This window comes from Varroa destructor, unplaced genomic scaffold, assembly GCF_002443255.2.
Source record: "Varroa destructor unplaced genomic scaffold, Vdes_3.0 BEIS01000004.1, whole genome shotgun sequence".
Taxonomy (NCBI): Eukaryota; Metazoa; Arthropoda; class Arachnida; order Mesostigmata; family Varroidae; genus Varroa; species Varroa destructor.
This window is the reverse complement of record NW_019211457.1, coordinates 34,840,568-34,861,580: the sequence shown is the minus strand read 5'-3', so window position 1 is coordinate 34,861,580 and position 21,013 is coordinate 34,840,568. Positions and strand designations below refer to the sequence as shown.

General features: G+C 44.1%; 1 protein-coding gene across 1 annotated transcript in view; it reads right to left on the bottom strand.

Annotated features, from left to right (window-relative positions):
* The window catches only part of LOC111249875 (uncharacterized), a 59,311-nt gene extending 38,630 nt beyond the window's left edge, over positions 1–20,681 (bottom strand). The window contains exon 1 of the mRNA XM_022804318.2: positions 19,756–20,681. Within this exon, the coding sequence (XP_022660053.1) occupies positions 19,756–19,811 (56 nt within the window). The 5' untranslated portion in view covers positions 19,812–20,681. The remainder of the gene's footprint in view (positions 1–19,755) is intronic.
* Positions 20,682–21,013: the final 332 nt, after the last annotated feature.

The following is a 21,013-nucleotide window of genomic DNA, read 5'->3' as shown; positions in this document are numbered from 1 at the left end:
ACGTTTTACCATTCCCGCGCTATGAAGCAATCGGAAACTGTGCGGCAGAGTCTACGTCGACTCCACTCTTCGGGATAAGCTTCCGGCGAAGTGCCAGCCACCCGTAAGCATACGCTACTATCAAATTGGCAGCACGCAATCCAGCAACAGGAGCAGACGAGTAGATTTATCTCTAAGTCATCAGACGTATTATATTATTGATGCTGTGGGAGCTGCATGCTCACACTCCGGCCTCAAGCCGTGTCAGATCTTCCCGTTTCTTGTCTCGATTTCACGTCAGATCCCTACCTGTCAACAGAAGTCTGCCGTCCATACGCAACGATAAGGGCTCAGCAACGATAAGGGCGACAGCATGACAACCACTGGCGAAGAATAGCTGTCACCGGATGTGAGCAGTGCAATAGTGGCTTTTGATAGAAGCTGCCTGTCTTATTCAGCACATGCACTTTCAGCGACGCCATGTGAGAAGCCACGTGATGCTTCGACCTCTCACCTTTGCAACGACGACAAACAGGAGGCTAGGTGACTCGGCTCGCTAAGCAGAGCCTTGCCAAAAGGTTCTTTTTAAAAGGATGCATCTTCTATATCCGGAAGTAACGGCACCGCTCAGTTCTACCAGCTCAGGTTTTCAGATACCCTAGGACGTGTCCTTTTGAACGCGTTGGACAGCGTGCAGTGAGTTCATGCAACCGACCTCAATCGCATTTTCTTCATGCAGAGGTAACAGGAGTCTCGGGTGTTTTATTTCATCCGCCCTTGCCTTGCTTCAATTTCAGTAAGTACGCAGATATGTATAGCACATTATAGCGCGTTGAATAGCAACGGGGCAAGCTCCTCTATAATGTAGGGGCTTAGCCTGACTAGGTTCGCTCTGTCATAAAACTTGATCTGACAGAAATATGTTTATATATTTTTTGTTGAGCAGCTATTAGACGTTAAGGGCACATGCACCCGTGCTGTGGTGAAGCCTCAAATAGGTTTTCAAGCAAAGGACCGCAATGAAGGCCAGCTGAACATTGCGAGTCATCAGGAAAAAAGAAACGTACTCATAATACAACACATTATCACAAGGACGTGTGTTACATATGTGTCATACATAACCTCCATCGATGCTATTTTCATTACCGTTACTGGCGCGCGATCGAACATCATTGGAGGCCGTTCCCTTAACAAAATTTTTAATGGTTCCATATTCATTGGCTGGTTGCCACGCATATTTCTGTTAAAAAAAAAGTATATATGTATATATATATATAGCCAAATACACTAAGGAATCGAATGAGTTTTGGCGGGCACGGGAGCTCCGAAATTTGCTATGCTCACAATATAGTGAAAGCTTCAAATGGAAATCGGTACTTCAATCGCTAGTTTCAAAATGGTTACATATGGTTCGTCACCACGATGTCAACACGTTCAGCTCTAGCCTGGTATATGTTATGGACGTTTTCTTCACAAATATGTTGAAGTACAATGATGGTTATTTCATGTATGGCGTTCCTCCTCCTGGGCGTGACTCGACAGGTTATTATCAAATGGTCGAACGCCTGAGATATATCGACTCTTTTTAAGTTTTTGACTTTAATGACAAAACTTCGTTCACTGTCTTCTGTCGAAGCGCTCAATTGCGACTGAAGGAAGACAAAGGTAGTCGACAAAGGGGGACTAATTAACCAAGTTTTGTGCACAGCTTCTAAGCCTTTGCTCTGAATACGACGGCATCAACAACCGTAGCAATTCGACTTCATATGACCTCCGTGCATACTGCTTATATACAGCTGACTCTCGCGCTAATGGTGTACTTCAGTAGTAAGTGTGTCAGTCGCTAATTACGTAGGGCAAGTCCCTCCTTACCGCACCCTTGAGGCGAGCGGTCTTCCTTTAAGCAGCCACGCATCTCTTCTTCTTTGACTCACATTTAGAAACCTCTACAGAATATAGCAATCGGATCCCTTTCATGCTGTGTTCCTCCAAGTTAATTCAGTAAGTATCAGTTTTCTAGAATTTTTTTTTCGCCTCTCAGTCGCCTGAGTGTATTCCTTGTGCTCTCGGCTGACATTTATCTATTTATATTTATTTTTTACCTTTAATCAACATTTTGGACCTTACACACCTATACAAACATATACGAAGACGTTCAACGACATGGGGAATACGACTACAAACTTGGCTGAACCATCGTGTAGACCCTCTACATAGACTGTAATATTTATTTATATACTAACATGCATAGTCGAGCACTGTGCATGTAATACTTAGAGAGAAAGCAGTAGTGCATAAGATGAACCGCAACAACAAGGTACAAACCCGGACATCTGCCGCGGTTGCTGAAGCTGAAACACAACCGACCAACTCGAACCGAGTCGCCAGTCCGTGATGTTAAGTGAACCGCAAAAGTAACAATACGCTCAGTCCTTCCGCAAGGTACAGTGTACATCGCTTGACTTTACACTTTTCTCATAATAACAGAAATAGCGGCAGCGGGGGGCAGACACTGGGGCAACAGAAGTAGCTGCATCCATCACTGGACTCTACCACTGGCAAGATGACCCCTCATTTCCGTATCCTTCAACCAAGCGAAAATCCTTTTTCACACGCTTACCCCTCGTCATGTCGGAAGCAGTTGTTTCGTGTCAAGCTCTATGGCTACAGCCATGACCAGCACCGGTTAACCGGCCTAGATTTCACATCAGTTTTTACTGAAAAGGTTGAAGAGATCCAAAAGCCCGACGTGAATCCTTGCGGTCAAGCAAATGCGTCGAGTGTCTCCGCTCCGCTTTGTTTCTGCTGGACTCACTGGTCTCACTTAGTAGATCATCTTTAGTGCACCACGATTTCACTACTATTCCTGCAAAAATTATGGGAAGTTGGAGAATTATTACTCTCGAATAATGATGTTACGGTGCAGATAAACCATATTCTTACTGTGACCATCTCCCTTTAGGCTCTCCGATTTGCTATTCGCTGAAATGGGTTTTCTGCAACTAAGTGTTTTCGGTGAAACTTTTCTCATAGATGAACGACACCAGCTGCTTACAGAACATACCTTTTTTCAGCGAAAAAAAGGACAAATTAGCAGTTGCAGAACACAATCAAATATATCACTTCTCTATCTTTGTCCTTCTATTGTATATTACGGTATCTAATGAACATAAGCGTTCAGGACCACTCCGCTAATATACCAAACAATCTAGAAAGTTCTTACTCCCATGTAATATAACCTGTTTCCCCTTTTAGTGAGGTGCTGCCTATGGCCTAACATCTGTTAACTTGTCTATATTGGCATTACTTCGCTTCAAGGCGCTTGTACTTAAGTCTAAGCTGATCTTAATGAAGGTTAGCTGAATCCAATCGTTAAGAACAGCTAACGCGAGAATATTAACGCGGTTGACAGGCCAGTTTGGGATCTTGGGAAGATAAGCGTTTGGAGGACCAGACGCCGCCAGCGAAAAGCCAGTTTTGGGAAGAGTATAGGAAGAGGCAACAATTCAGGGACAACGCAAACAGCCAAGCCAGCCCAGATGGGCTGACCAAATTATTGGCACGTCTACTTCATTCTAAGCAGTGCGGGTCAGGACAAACCAACTCGTGATCGATCCAGCCGACTAACTTGCAAAAATGAAGGACCACATATAATTGCGTTTACTACGACATCGCCTTAGTTATAATTGAACTACAAGGGAGACAGTTTCATCAAAGTGGTAACCGGTCTAGTCTGTCTCACTTGGCGCAGGCAGAACTAGGACGCAAATAAAGATACCCTTTTCAGATTTGCTCGTCAGCTAAAGCGAAGGACACGTCAGTTAATATACCAATACATCCGTCTACTCGGAACTACATATGTTGAAATGAAGTGTAATGCATAAATTTAACCGTGGCCTACCGCCATTAGAAGAGGTACGTCGGGGTACCGACCTTGCGTTGCCTTGCGACTGTCAATAAGAAAACCCGGTGATGAAGTTAATTTAACGTCCTTCATAATAGAATTCATCGTCGAAGTCAATCACTTCTGGCCACAGTAGAGTTAGTATTGTCACACCTAGTACAAGGCACTGCACTAGGGTAAATCCATTAGAGGTCCATACGTGTATAGTTTGATATGTGATTAATATTAATATTAATGAATACAGAAGCGACAAACGGTTATTTCTGATAGTGTTGATGTGGCTTGATGTCAAAATCCTTGCAATTTTTTGCTGAGTAAAGATTAGTTTATGTTACGGACAGCTTTACTGGACAACGCCATGAAGACACGATAAAAAGAACGTGATATCCCAGGCCAACTCGAGAGTTGGTAAAAGGGGTACTATATAACCGATATTATAATTTTCCGTGAAATGTACTTATTAGTAGACCGAATCTTTCTGAACCAATTTCCGGAAGGCTCACTGTTTCACACTGTATAGGTTGTTGGACCGGGCTGGAATAACTCTAGTTTCAATTCAGGCCATGCTCAGCATTCCACAAGCTACAACCGAATCGTTCCGGCCAAATGATCACCTCAAAACCGGATTAAGAAATACATTATTAGAAATCACCATATCTGCTGCCTCTGGTAGCAACTGATAGATTTAGCAACTGGTAGATACTAATGGCGGCAAGATAGGTAGGTAGAACGATTAGTTATTGGAGCACTTGAATTGCTCATTTACCGATGGCGAATCAAAGAACTACACCTCCAAAATTGCGCTTCCTCTATTTATTGTCCCTAGAGATCTCCTGCAAAGTCCTAGTAGTCGATTGGGGTAAGGGTAACGAAACACCTAAAATACAGAACTAGGCTCCCCATACACCAACCTCGAATGCGCTAAAGGTCAGTCAAGGCCTTATTCGGTATTTGTATCCGATGTTTCATCGACTTTGTATCTTCGTGTGCTTAACTGATATAGGCACTAGATTACGTTTACGATGTGTTTGCCTGCTCAGGAGAAGCATGTCGTATACTTCAGAGATCAGAACTCACAATTCAGAAGTAAACTGCCTTTCTTTGCGCTCCACATAAATAGTCGCCGCTAGGAAGCAGTGTTCAATGAAACGATGTAGGTCAGTCATTTGATGAAGCGCGCCTTATTGAAAACACAGGGAGTCCCTGCGTAAATCTGCAATTGCTTTCCATAACTCCAATTTCTAGACACTACTAATATGGCAACAACGATACGAACCGCAATAGACGTCCATTAGTTCCTATGTGTACCCAAATCAAGATTTGAAGCGTAACATATTTGTGTTTATTATTTACAAGCTAATACACATGAAATATATCAACTTTTCACATTATGATAATTATTATAACTTCAAAGAATAGTGCTAACAACATGTGAGCCAATGTTATCGCGATAAGGATGTATTCGAGTCGTTTTTTAGAGGGCCGCAATTGTTCACAAAAACTGATGGCTCTGGACCTTTCAGGAAGCAAGAAGTATGAACCTTCTAATTTTGTACCAGCGCTAGTGGCTTTAAAATCGAATGCGGAACAACCTCGTCGTAGACGTCGGCTACATAAGCTTTCAGTGTCGCCCGTATTTGTGTACAACTAATAAAAGTTCTTGTTACTATCTGTGCTTATATTTTCCACCATTTTAACACTGGTGATACTGTGTGAATCATCTGTCTGTCATCATCTGTGAGACGCGAGATAGAAAACGACGACACCGACATGCCGCCGTTAGGGGATGCGAAAAGGCATATCATAGGTACTCCATAAAGGTTGTTGCAATGACATGACTAAAAAGGAACTTATTGACTTTATCGACCGTAGTAGACTATACATTAAAACTCCAGAATGCGACGGTCAGCCTAACAGACTTTGCAGATTTGCAGAGACTACTAATCTAATCCTCGTTGCCCCGTATTATACGAGAAAACTGTACTTATAAATAGTAAATCTTTTGACACAAGCTATACAGATATGTTTATACATATGAAGAAAGCTCACGTTCAACTGGAAAGTAAATGTGCAAAGCAGGTTTGCCCCCCACCATTTCATATCATCACATCGCGAATAAACGTCAATATTGAAGAAACCTGAGTTCAGAGAACAGGCAACATCATATATCTCAGAGCCGGCTGGCCTCACCCTTTTCGATTCATGAGTCAGCGTTGCTAGCATTGTTGATAAACAGTCTCCTTAATTGCTATACGCTTTATATACGCATACATTTATATATGGATATGCAATTGAATCTCCGCATTTTCCCTTGCCAGACAAAGCTAGACATATTATCTAGTGTGACGCATCATAAAGCTAAACAAAAACCGGCGAACCGCGTAGGGCACATTATGATAAATTTGACTCACATTAGGAACAACACTTTTCCTCATAGTTAGTGTAAGACCCAATTCGTAGGTTCACTGAAATCAAATCAAGCAAATGATTACAGAGCTGCGGTGCAGAGTACGTAAATCACGAAAAAATTACGAAACGTACCTGTATGTATCGTTATCTAACGGTAATAGTGACAGCGACCGTCTTAAATTGGATTCCACGAGTCGCTATCCACTGTATTCGACATTGCAATAAAATTGCCACTGCCGATACGGCCATTCATAGCTCCACAGATATCATTATCTTACGTGATAGCCATAAAATGTCGTATATCTCAATGGAGCCTTACGTTACACACGCACAACTACAAATTGCTGTTGTCCAAGGCATGACAGAACGTTGTTGAGAATGTATAATGGAAGTGAATACGCCCATAGCGCGTAGCTCGTGTCGTCGACTACCTGCAACTTCCGTAGGCCTAGGGAAAGACGAGTAGAGAAAAGGACCAAGCGCTGAATACCAACACGGCAACATCGCAACTGCTCTAGTCAACCAACTGACTAGAATGGGAATCCATGTAGTGTAGACTGCGCAGGCCTGCGCATGGATCAAATTCGATGTTAGGGACAACACAACAATCTGGCCGCTTGATCCGGCTGCCGAGAGAAGAAGACTTTGAAATTCTCCAATCCACCGGAAATACGGAGACTAGGTCCATTTAGTCCGCAGCGGATTGGGCCTTCGAGCTTCGGCTTTTCCCCATCGCTGGTTATATCCGCTGGACGGTCTTGACTCGATAGTTGTTCTTTTATTTACACCGTAATTTTCTAGAATAGCCGCGTATGTTTGCGCCTAAATCCACTGCCAGTACGATCGTTGTCTCTCCTCCATCAGCCAGTCTCCACTGCTTCTCACGGAAACCCTATTTCTTGTGTACGCACATATATATCAAACATCCACTGTACATGCACACTGATGTCAGATATCAGCCAGTTAGGTGTGGCCACTGGCACAACTATTTTCCTTCGAAGAAGAGATTGTGATGACGGGCGAAAGCGAGAGCAGCTATCTACAGTTATTCTTTCGCCTTTAAGTATTGCTATATGGGCGCGGATGGCCGTGTATATACGAAGCAGAAAAAGAGATCTAGGCCTATAGCAATACGGTTTGCAAAAATGATGGCATGTGTGCAGATGTGTATGTATATGTATTAGGGTAACTCTATTTATTGTCGATCTGTCATTATAAAAATACGTGCATTGGTGTAGCTGTTATGTTCTCGCCGCTTACGTCATTGTGAATATATTTAGGTGTCTTTTTGAATGACGGTTTGAGTTTCCCTCAAGTTTCATTTATATTTATGTGTGTACGACTCTCCGTCATAGTCTCTGACGATTCTTATACCATATGTAATATTACTAGATATGTTATCTTTGTTGGATCTCACCACCGGAAACTTCCACTTCCGGACGAAGCATATCTATTTCTTACACCTTGGTCGTTATCTCGTTACAACAAACTGAGATGTCCAACCAGCGATAGATCGACGATTGAGATAATAAAAACAGTAATAATACTAGTTTACGTAGACCTGCGTAATCATCGTTATTTGGGGCAGACGTATGGCAACCTGAACAGCGGCAGGGATAGGAGGAACCTCAAACCATATCTGAACTGAAACAAAGTATGAACCAGCGAAGCGATAGAAAGAAACTATTAGGTAGCCTTTGGCCTATTTATCCCACACTGATGATTCGAATGAACCTCCGTTAGCATTCCGCCACAATATACATCGGGCTGAATTTGAGGCGCAAATGAGTATCTAGGATCAAGTTAGCCAACCTGCTCAGCCAGGTTATCTGTAAGCAGCTTGAATATGCATGACGTTTGGGTCGCCCTATCCACTTTCTGGGCAACGACAACAACTGCGTCATCGACTTGGCCTTCTTACCCGTTCACCTTGCTTGCCTCTTACTGTGTCCTACGACGGCCCATTAATTAACCCGTCGAAGTTGGTGAGGCAGAGGCGTATGGTCATGTTAAGCGGGATGTCTGAGCAAGCAGACCGCCAATAACCCGAATTGAATTAGGATAAAGAAACGCGATGGTGGATGCTGCTCTATTCCCGCAAAATCCGCAAACGACTTCCTTATAATCATGATCTCATTATTAATATCATCTCCTACCCCGGGGGCTCCTCTCTCAACCCTCCTTTTTCAACTTGTCTAAGTCGCGCGCAATGTTGTGACAAGCAGAATCCTATCTAGAGATAACAAGCGCATACACACATATACCGTGACACAGGCATATATAGTACAACAATAATACCTAACCCTTCGCGGCTAGTGGGGGCCGGCGGCGAAAGGCGAAGCCAGCCTAGAGACCTTTTCAAAGGATTCTACTAGATTTTCTTTCGCGAGCTTACAATTTGCACCCTCACCCTTTTCAAAGCTTTTACCTAGCACCTATCAGCCCTTTCTTCTAGCACTTGTGTGAAGGGCAAATAAGTACTTCAACAGTGCAATGTCGTTTGAGTAGCAATATTAGTGTATCGATAAGGAGAGGCGGGCGCCGAAGCGGTCCTATAGTTGTCCTGTTGTTTGCGTGGAAAGCAGCTGCGTGGCCCCATGCTTTTAACGCCAGCTAGCTGTATGCTGTGTGAAGAGTGCTGCCAGCGCAATTACGTGCACAGTAAACGGGTGGGAATAGCATCAGCAACAGGTGCATAGTACGGCAAAATAAGCTGACGTCGCGGGCCGTTCGCACGTGCACTGGTGCTAATGGCACGGCCAGCTCACTGTGATAAGGCACCGACTGAAGTAGTATCTGCAATTGATCTCGTTGCGGTTAGGTCCATCGCACTGGCCATCCCACAGCAAGACGAAGTAGACAGTTTTGCTAAGTTGTTCAGACACGTGTAAGATGCAGATGGTAACTTGCTTGGAGCGAACCAGGCGAGAGGTGCTTCCCTGCGCTGAAATATTGAATGGACGCTAATGGGTGTCACTAGAATCATCCGTTCCGCATCTAAGAGTTAGCAACCCCTATCGGTTAACGTCGAGCAACGAATCTAAAACCGGAGGCAAACTTCGCAAATAATACTTGCTTCCCTTACGTCATGTCAGATATTCTGATACACGTCTTATATAATAAAAGATATTTTGGTTAATCGAAACTCAACCATGCGGTTGGTATATCATTAGTGTATTCATTTGTTTTATACCTCATATTCGTCGTTGTTCCGCTGCCACTGTGGTCTACTGCTACCATTTAGTGCAAAGAAAAAGCCACCACACTTTACACTGCCTACAAAACAGCGCTCGACATGGTAATCAGATGGTAAGCTTTTTCAAAACCTTTTTCCTTCTGAAAGCCTCTCGTCCATAAAGTTTATCTGTTTTTAGAGCCTTCACTTCTTCACAGCCATGGCAGCAACAACAGCGACAACATAAAGCGGGGCGGTTAAGATATCTACTATTAGGCCGTAGGCGTTACATACTTGGTAACTAGTAAAAGCTGACGTTGGTTATCCTTCCCTTAGGGAAAAAGGCAAAACAGGGCAAGTAATTAAATCTACGTCACATATACGCAGGCTTTTCATTTATATGTGTATATATACATGTACCTTGTCGTCAAGGGCTTCCGCAGTGAAAAAGCATACCATTTGCTGCACACATTTTCGCTCCATAGGTAAAGTTCCACTAATAGTTATCATGGTAACCATCGCCACAATGCCAGGTCAAGGCATTTGTTTGTTCCTATTGTTGTAGACAGCTACGTTAGTTTTATAACTTCAAAAACAGAATAGCTTCGTCCGACAAGAATTGCGCGGTCATCAAATGCAATTAGTATAGAGAAAAGATGGCAAATATTAATACGATCGATGAGGCGGTCGAAGACTCGCATTTGCAGGGCATGGCCTCTTGGCCAAACCGAAGTCAATCGCTTATGATAAGCATATCCAAAAAAACTATATATAGTCTAGTATAACTAGACTAGATATATAGTCTAGTAAAACTATATATAGTCTAGTATAGTCATTTACGAAGACCACGAAGGCCCGCCACCCCCGCTGCTTTTTACTGTCGCATGTGATACAGGCTATGCTGTTTAGCACAGTTCAACTGGGGCCATGAGCGTACGTAAAATGGATGGACAGATAATACTGTTTTAGGGGAAAAGGCAAATAAAGTAAGATGTATTATCGTAAGCTGGTCGCTAGCTAAGTGCTGTAGAATACCACGCGATGTACTAGGGTTGAATAGTAAAAGTCCCGGTGACTGAAACCGCAATAGCAGCTTGCCACGAACAGTGACAGAGGACAAAGAAGCTACGGATAATACTTCCGCTCCACCTTCATTGGCGCATATGTAAGTGAATGAGCTTCCGAGACGCAACATGGAGGCCGCTGAGGGCACGCCAGACTTCGCGGTGTCAACATGACACCACATAGGCCTTCGCTTTCACGAGCAAATCTCAGAAAGGTATTCTTCAAAGCAATATCATAGTCACTTCAACGACGTACTTAGAAATGCCTTATACCTACACGTATGCAAGGCATTGGAAGCCTGTCGACCTTACGGCCATCGACCGACTACGGACCGCCCGCTTTGCTACACATCGGCTAATATACAGTTCTTCTTCGTAGTGGAAAAACTCTGGCCTGCAACAAGAACCGCCAGACAGGGGATGAGCCTAAAGCCGACACACAACAGAAACCCTGCCTTGAATGCACGTCTTTCCCTCTGGAATTCTCCATGAAATCGCTTGCCGTAGTCCACCTCAGGCCGTCTTGCTGAAGCCGCTTTTATGAGATCCGACCCATCCAATTCGGGTACCATTCCATTGTTCGACTCGGCGGGACCCGCCACCCGCTTATGTACACCCGGACTACTAAAGCAAGGCTTTCTTTACGCTCTGCGCACTTTGCCTACTCTGTCTCAGACCAATTTAGATGCACCAAGTCAACATCCGCGTGGCTCCCCTGTTCATTGCCTGCCCATTCTCTCAGGGCTACCCCCATTTACCCATCGTCTTCAGGCGCCGCGTCTATATACCCACTCGACTGTGAGTAGCACGCGTAAACGGGGTAGCTTTGGATGCCGACAAGGGTTCGTTCAGTCTTCAGTGGTTCTGTCGGTTGTCAATGGCCCTTGGCTGAGTGAATTGGGGATTTGCTATTCGAATGTGGCCGAGCAGGAGATCGGGGCATGCACGATGGGTTCAGTTTTGTTGGTTTAGTTCGCGCAAAAACCTGCAAACAGCATCATGGAACACAGAAGCACAGCAGGCTCACACGTAGTGCATATGTGTACGTTTGTATGTTTATGCTTCGTGGTGCGTCGTTTACACCAATACATGGGTATGGTTTAATTAAGACAGTGGAAAAATTTAACGCCGTGTGTAATGTCTAACCTTCCTAAAAGTAATACATTACTGTACAATGTGTAACGTACCATTAGTAATAGTGCTACATGATTAATGGCCGTTTTCGGATACCTGTAAACCTCTTTAGGAAAGCACTGAGTGTATTTTGTCAGACTAGAAACGCACAGATTATTGCAATTTTCTTATAGTAAGTATTGCATGTGGGACTTGGCCTACCAGTGTACCTAAGCGGTCTTTTCTTTAGTATGTACTACTGGTGCCCATGTGTCTATTTAACAAGATCCTGGTCGTTCTATACGTAGCAATAGATATGCCATGAGAATGCAAGTACAATGGACAGATATGCTTCGTCAAGACAAACAAAAATGACTGGAGCATAAAGCGGCTGAAAACCACAACAGAATGTATGGACTCTGCAGCCACATAATAATGCCTAGCATTACAAAACATAGATCGACCTCTCATCGGTCTTGGTCATCTGGCGAGCGCTTGTGGACGCGCTGTCGGTCCATGCAACTATAGCTTGAATTGCGTACAGATGACATAGCTACTAACATCCCCTGCAGTTATTACTATTTCTATGCGCTGCTCTGCTTTATTGAAGACATGCTAGATCTTTAGGGAGGGCCGAATGTCCTCGGGAATCCTCAAAGCCCTACGCCGTCGGCGGGCGCGCTAAATACTTCTACAGTGCCCCCTGCTGTATTGGGGTATGTGTCGACTTGCTATAGACTTAGTTGCTGATGGGAATGGTGGAATAACGGTCATGGCAGGCAAACAACAATTACTGGATCGTGGCCAATCCGAGCCACGTCAGGCAGGTTAACAAAGCCTTGGTCTTGTTTGCCGTGTGCACGGGAGACCACCCATGGCGACACTAAGGCCTAGGTTGAAGCTAAAAGCCCTTGGTATGGGAAGGAGGATGGCCCTGATGGCATTTGCTGGAATGCATCCTGTTCGCCCTCGTGGCTTATTGAGAGAAGTGCCTCCCCCACGCTGCTTATAAGCCCTTTTTCTCAGACAGCTTCTTTAATATGTGTCTAGAGGGGGCCTTTATCCACCGCTCCTTTCTATCACCGAGTGCTGTTTATTCCACTAATGCTTACGGCCGACCTTAAGACCTCAGCTTAGGACTGTGTACCCCCTAGTTGTCGATTAGATGCTTCTGGCCCTCATACTATACATATACCTAACTCAACATATTTTTCAACAACAGCTACCAGGTAAAGTTGTAGCTTGCAGTCCGTTAGCTTTCCTACCTCTCAGATCATTTGGCAGCGCAGACGATGGCGGCGAATAGAGGAAGAACAGCTATAATTTTATTGGCCTATTTCTGTTACAAGACTTTTCCGAAGTATATAGCAGCTAGTCGCTAAATCTCGTAACAAAATCGTGTTCCGAAGGGTGCGATTAACCCTTGAGCAGACGTATGCAAATATAGAATGGTAGGAGCGTTATGTGTGGTAGATTGTAGACATTTTGTGCAGCGACGTTCTTAGCAGCTAAGTGGCAGAAAGTTTTTTTTCTCAGCAATGATTCCACGATGAACCTACGCTGGGACTACGGTTACGGCTGTGAAGCGACCAAGAGAGTGTGAACCTTTTTGTTGCTGCCCCACGCCTAATACTTAGCTTCTATGAACTTTAATACTCGACTACTTATGGTTCCTGTAAAGGTGGTAAGCCCCACATATTTGAGTAAGTTCCCAAACTATATTTCAATGTTTTTCTATTGTATAGAGGTCAATTGGACATGTTTCCCGACGCCTTTGTAAGCTGCTATTGCAATATATCCTTCGATACGGCGAAGTGACACCTGTAGAGAATACTAAGGGCTATAGTGTCCTTTTTTCATAAAATGTCTCGACGTAGTTTGCTACAATTGCAGTTCTTCTAGTTTGCACCAATTCGTTTACGATGTAATTACCACCGAAATTTAGCACCACATCAAAAATATATCTCTGCATGAATAATAATACAGTTATGCAGTAATGTTGTAATTGTTAGAACACTGACCTAACATGACGTGCGAAAACAGTGTTCTTTCGCCGGTCACCGACGAACGTCTTCAAACAGGGAATATTATTGCCGTCGTAGTAAAGCCTTAAAGATCTGTGAACGATTTTTATTCAGCATAACTCTTCTGCATATAGCAAGGCATCCCTTAGATAATTTTTCCTGTACGCGTCCGTCCTGTTCTTTCAGCCTTATAAGATCTCGTTAGCACACTAGGTAAACAAAAACTTCACCGTTGCCTTACCATAAGGACAGTTGCTTCCGAATTCTCTGGACGAATAACTATACATTCACCCGAACCTCACTGCCAGTGAGGGTAAGCCGACTACAACAGTTAGCTAGTGTATGGCTGCCCGGTGACTCGGCGTTACATGTCCTTGTCTTATACCAATAGCGCGGTAGTATCAAGTGTGGCCTAAGATGAGGTTAGACCCAGCAAATGCATAGTAATCACATCAGGTGTCGCTGGATGGCGTCAACAAGACAGCCAGGCGTTCTTATGTTTCACTAGAGGCTTCAACGTCTCCAGTCCTGCACGTTTTTCCAAAGATGATCATCGTATACTTCTATGAAGCTAGTAATCGTCTTAAGCATCACAAGAGGGGGTGAGGGTAAATTTTCCTAGGGAATCATAATCTTCGTGATCGCTAGTGCTGTGACAAGCGAAGGCTCGCTTCTCTCTGGCGACTGTAGAAGAACTAGTCTAAACAGCTGGTTCAGGACCGGTCTGTATGGATAAGCTGTCTGGGTCTGTGTGAATTCGCACGCGTCTAAGATCAGCGAGAAAGATACGGTACGCTATTGCACATTCAACGAAATGGGCTGACATCGCTTCCTTATACACTACTCCTGGTAAATATAGCTGGCGTAAAGCTATCTAACCTAGTAATTTGTTTTGACGAACATTGGAATTAAGCAGATAGCATTCCGACATAATTACAAGCGAAACAAAAAATCCTCCTCTATGGACCACTCGACAGCATTTGCGTTTGTTCAAAAAAATCTATGACCGTTTGACGTGTCCACGGAAACATGTCGGGTCTTCTCACGCCATTTATACTCTGAAGCAGTGCACCAAATAGGTAAGAAAGAAAGAATATATTTCAACGTCTTAATGTCCTGACACTGATAAAAGGATTTTTCATCGAGCCGACCGTCAGTTATTGCATCTGCTTCAAGATCTTCTTTTAAGCTTCTATTGTAATCTTGTTGAACGAGCTTTTTCTGCAACAATGTGACTCGAGTCGACATTTCCCCCCCCCCCCGATACTGTAGCATTTGCCCTACTATTATGCTAAGTGTAAAGACCGTCAACAAGAAATTTTATCCCTTTAAAAACAGACACAAGAGCATCGTCGTTTTCGTCATCTCAGATCAGCTCAGGGCGAAAATCCGCAAGGTTGCTATTCAGGTTAGCCTTTTTCGCCAAACTCTGAGGCTCTATCCGGTATTTAGCTAGATACATATTAGACTGTTTATTAGGATCAATGGTTAAATTAAAAAATTTAATAAAGTTGCCGCTCGTGAAATACTATGAACGTACACCCCGCTATTCATATGCGACCAAACTTTACCAAATTTAAGAATATTGTGTTTTTTTAAGGCGTTTGACTAGGCTTCCACTTTATATTGCTAGAACTTCTCGTTTTAGCACAACTATCCACGTCTTATAGAACCTAACTATGCTTAAAATAACCTCTGCTTAGAGACTCATAATACGTTGCTTATGGGTCTCTGCGCAGAAATCGCTCAGTGTCGCCATATTTGGTCTGTGGACTATGCATAATAGACAAACGATCACAAATACAACCTAATTATATGGCCAACTGGTGGCGGATGTACTTTATTTTATCAATTTACGCCAGCCGAGTACATTCCTGACCAGAGCTAAGAATACGGCCTTGTTCAACAATCGTCACGACATACGGCAACCGTATAAATGATAGGCTTTGTCAGAGGGGGGCAACATATCCATCTGGAAAAAGTGGTGCAACAGTCCGTACGAGTCGTGCCCCACACGCCACCGCTCACAGCCAGAAAAAGGGGCAGATAAATGCGTTTATAAAATAACAACCAAAGAGCCTTCTTTATCTTCTCGGTCTTGCCCTTTCAAGGCGTTTGCTTCCTTTGTTTTCTTTGCACGTTTTGTCACGATTAAGTACATCGTCGTTGTATATAGGAGTCGTTGTAATAGTACTGTAGTAGAAGAATTTCAAGGCTAACAAATTACAGGGCACTGGTAAAACAGTCTACTATGAAAAAGCGATCGGCCCTAAGTTGACATAATCAAAATCCAAAGCAGTATTTTGTTTACAGAGACGATAGCAGATATTCGAGCGACATGTTTAATGAAAACTAAAATAGCCGTGGCCAACTCGACGGACCAGCTAACTACATGGTAACCGTTGTTTCGCTTAAGACTTCCGTGCGAGCGTCGAGTGTCCGAAGTCGAGTCATCGTTCCCTGATGCTGCCTCGACCTGTTAATTCGTAATTGAATATGCTGCCAAACCTAGAATATTTTGCGGGCTCACAGTAGATGCCGCCGGTCAGGTCCGTGAGACGGCTGAGTACTACGCATGAACCATGACGTGATACACGCCCCTACCGTCCAGTGTGTAACTGATGGTGTATGCACACCCCTATGTGTGTATCCTGCGTGTCTCTGCCAGCAGCCATCTCTCCTCGATCCTGGCGTCACGTAGACGGCTATCATACCAGTGTCAGCTTGTTCACCCGCCGGCATGGTCCATTGCTTTACGGTTATGTCGCTGTTTACGCCACATCGAGAGGCTGTGAATGTGATAGCGGTATCATCGACCACCAATTTAAGAGTTTGTAAGTTTTACGCGTCCCAGCCGTTACGCTAGCATAGACAGAATGGTGGTAGGCAAAGCTGCACTATGCTATGAAAGTTCCGTCGTCGGGTGGAAACAGCTGCTGCGATGTACATAGTACCAAAAGATAACATCGTAAGGGTGACAATGCTATTTGCAAGCACGCATAGTGAAGTTGGGATGGAAAGGGAACGTGGAACGAACAAAATGGAAGACACATTTTATTTTTGCGCCAGTAGTACCAGTGGTAGCTCATAGGGCAATTGTCGTGACAATTCGTTCATCATTGCCCATTTCGTAACAACAAGCTTACCGCGCTGATGTACTCGCATAGACACAAATAATGAACCCTTATTTCAATGTGGCCTTTATCACCAATTCCCTTCCAGCTATTTCGTCTGCCCATATGCTTTTTATGCTATGCACATTCTAGACAGCGTTAAGCTTGGTATGATCTTACGCTCCGCTGTGTTGCGTAAGCTCCGACGCATACTGCTACCTCGAACGAGTCCTATAAACCACGGGACTAGCCGAGCGAAGAGACATACCTAAAGAGAATAAGAGACACACGACAAAAACGGTTAGAGATAAAGAAGGAGACACAATTCTGGAGAAACGCTAGACTCGGGTCGGCAACTGTAGGACTCCAACTTTACCTACCGTCACCGACACCCGAGATTCGTGAACGTTGACTTGTCGAATGTACTCACAATAGAGGCCAGCTTCGTCCCACAACTAAAGCAAGGGGAAGCGTTTAACGAGAAACTCTATTTAGTTCAGCACCGGTGCACGCTTATAAGGAAGCGAGCGGTAAACCGCCCACGATCACTAAGGTCGATATTGCCCCGAACCTACTCTCAGGGCCGTGGTCGTTTAACGTGCCCAACATAAGTATGAAGTCGTTCAGTAGCTAACGGGAGATTGACAAGTGTAAATCGACGCAGATAATTATAGTAGTCCTAGTTCTCCAAACCACTTTTCCCTCTTCCTTTTTAGAAGCAATGCAGAGTTAGCCCTTGACTAGAAGGCAATGGAAAGGCTTCGATTTCACATACTTTTCCATATTCTCTCAATACTCTGTGTATTTTCTTTTCGTTTCTGCTGGCTCGCCTCGAATCAAACTGTCCAAGAGAAACGGATTGTCCGGCCGGCGGCAGTAGTCAGCGTCTTCTACGGCTCACCACTTTAATTGCCACTGAAATATGTCCTATAGCGCTCCTATCCCCAATCACCCTTTCTGGGCCTTGCTCTCGATGATAACCACCAGGTCAACGTAGTCGCTTTTAGTTTTCCCCGACTTTCTCTTTCTGAGAGCTACGATGAAACTGGCAGTACGCGAATGAACGATTAGGGCAGAGACTGTTAAATGCCAAAGTATTACGTTGTAGAAGGAAGAAGGCGACAGTTAGCAGCGAGTATTTACGAATGCTGCACAGTGCCACATGCTTCTCTCGTTTATAGCTATTCGATGACGCCATAGGCCTACCCGTAAACGCGCAGAAATCGGTTGGTAAAGACCGTAATGAAAGACCCATCGTAAGTAGGATATTTAAGGAATTGATAAGGCAGCTTTGGGATCGTGTGTCAGAAACCTCACCTTGGGTGACAGTAGGTAAAGGCCCTATTTATTTTTCATTATGTCTGTATTGCGTGTAATTGACATTTTAGGTTATTATTATTAAGCTTTACATTAAACTTTAAACAGTGTCCCTAGTACACAGAATTGGATGCGTGTATATATCTGCAAATACGTTTATGCATAATATGATAGACAAGCTGTAATGAATTGGTTCACAAGGTTCAATTTATAAGCATCCCACAGAAGGGGCGGATCAAGCAGGTCCAAATGATCGTTATCGTACCCAACGCATAGGCGTACACAATGTCGATATATATATATATATATATCACAAGCCCCAACGAGAGTCTCACGGCTTGGATCCTCTTACTTAGGAGGGACGACTTCCTTTTCTTGATAAAGTCTTTCGAAATATTCCCGGTTCACCGCACATTAATCAGTATTAACCGTCAGTGACATGGCGAACTTTCTAAGCCACCCAATTTATGCCATTTAGGATTTTTTTTGTCTTTACCTCTTTCCCATCCTAAGTCCGCCCACTCCGTCTTACAAGAGACACCAAAGACGTGCCAATGGGAGAAGGCTGGCCAGAATTCGGGTCGAGAAAAGATACTTCTCCGTGTCTAGCCAAGGCATCTCTCCTTCCAGTTCGACGTTCGTGGTGTTACGTACGCTCTTCGAATTTCCTTGCGATTACGTCTGACATCCGGATTCCCATTTTCGAAAAAAAAAAACATCTAGTCGACCCCAAACCGATCATTACACGCTCTACGAGAAAAAAAAATCCAATTTAGATGAAGATATTTGATTCATCAGTATGTCTTCGCACCAAAGCACCACTCGTGGAATAGAATTTTTTATGCCTTTTTATTCATTTTTTTATTATTATGTATTCGGGCCACCGTTGGGGTTACATGTCGTTCGCCAAGACTCCAATGATCTTAAAGCAATTTGGATAACAAGCTAAGGTTCTAGTAACTTTACTAACGATTCTAAAGCATATCTAACATGTCGCAATAACGGTGGAAAAGCGGTTCGGTATAGCAAAACAGCAAGATTTGTCAGAACACTTTAATATGTCTCTGTATATTTAACGCGGCTTTAGCTTTAAAGCAGACAATTGTTAATGACTTGGTAACATCGGCACACGCTAAGGGCTACGGCCTTTCAGTTTGTTTACTTCAAGATGTACTTGTTGCGCTGGCTACCCGAGAAATATGTCGCGAGACTCGTTTTAAAAACGTTTTATTGGGTAACAATTTACAGCGAGATTGACAGTTCGTTCAACTCACACCTGATCATTAGAAAATAGATTCTGGAAGCATTTTTTTTACAATTTAATATCGAAATAACTGTTCCCATGGCGCATACGGATCAAAATTAGCGTCTGAGCTCGTCGAAGACGCGGCCGTCATCGTGAAACCCCTTGCCTCAAGTACAACTGCACATTAAATATAGGTTGTATTTGAACTGGCCTTCTGATTCTGAGCGGAACACACCGCCGCTGGTTATGGCGATTTTCTTATTTCAGTTTTCGCCTCCCACTTCTTAAGCGTTCTGCAGTTTAACAAATGTATTACATTTATTGACCCTTAATATGTAATAGTCTACAGGAGTCGGTACGTCATAATGTGGTATAATTCTACTGGATATATATTCGTTTCATAATACTCACTTGGCTTCTTTGCAGAGCCGTTCTCGGGCAAGCTTTAGGTCCCAGTGATGATGCATGTTGGTGATTGTGACAAAATTTCTATCCGGTCGCTTTGACCGATTAACTGAGACAGCCTAAAGCAGCCTGAATGTGTATGAACATGAGATCCACTCCTGTTGCCGTTAATCAAAGACCCCCCCCCCCCCAGTAGTGCCCTCGCACGTTTGCTGCTGGCTAGGGGGTAATCGGATTTCGACGTCGCTAATGTTACTGTTACCCTCACTTGTTTCTTTCTTCCTGTCACCTAAAATTGCAATAAAGTACCCCAGAGACACACAACACCACAAAAATTCCTATTTGTGAGGAAGAAGCTGTTTCTAAAGTTCTTGTTCCGACGGTTTCCTCTCTGTGTCCGTCTAGCGTTTTACACACCGAGTCACCGCTGACTGGCTGAGCTGCTACGACTATCAGTAATGCTAAGTTTCGTGGTACTACGAGATGTCTTACTTAAATTTTCAACAAAGACAACTACGGTCTACTGTAGGTGCATCCCGATAGCCTTCGAACTACGTCAGTCCCCACGTTCCAATGATGATTTGCACTGTCGCCAATGCAGCAACGCCGTAAATAGAACGTCGCAACACGTCACCGGTGTTGTGACGCTTGAGACTTGGCGATCCACGTTCCTCTTGTTCGCCACTCCGGCAGCAGAGATTTTTTGGTGCACGTTTGTATCACGCGTGTTCTTTATTCACCGTTTGGTCTTATTCGCGACAGTGAGGCATAGCAACAGCCATTAAAGTTTGACAACAATTCACTATGTAGTCGACAACAGGGTCAACAGGCACACTGTTGAACTAGAAGCGCATTGCGCACGAAGACACGCTGCGGCTACGGCTACGGCTTGCTACGATGGCTGGCTTGAAGCTCTGAGCCCCCTCCGAAGGTTTGGTCCGTAACAAGCAAAAAGCCTGCGATCTCTCCCCCCTAACCTCGCGCATGCGTATAGCGCTTTGGGCCGAGTGAGGGCTGCGCTGTGACGTCATCAGGTGCTCTCAAACCCAGCAGCAGCAGCACCTCAAAACCCAACCAGCGAGGCGGCAAACTATAGAGACTACGAAGAATAGGGGTAATTCACAAGATTACAAGATAGGATTGATAGACGGTGGGAGAAACAGAGACTAGACGCTGGTCGTTCAACGCTGCAACAAAATGTGCACCCGAGACATGAAAAAAAAACTCTTGAAAACAGCGACAACTACGAAACGTGCGATGCTCT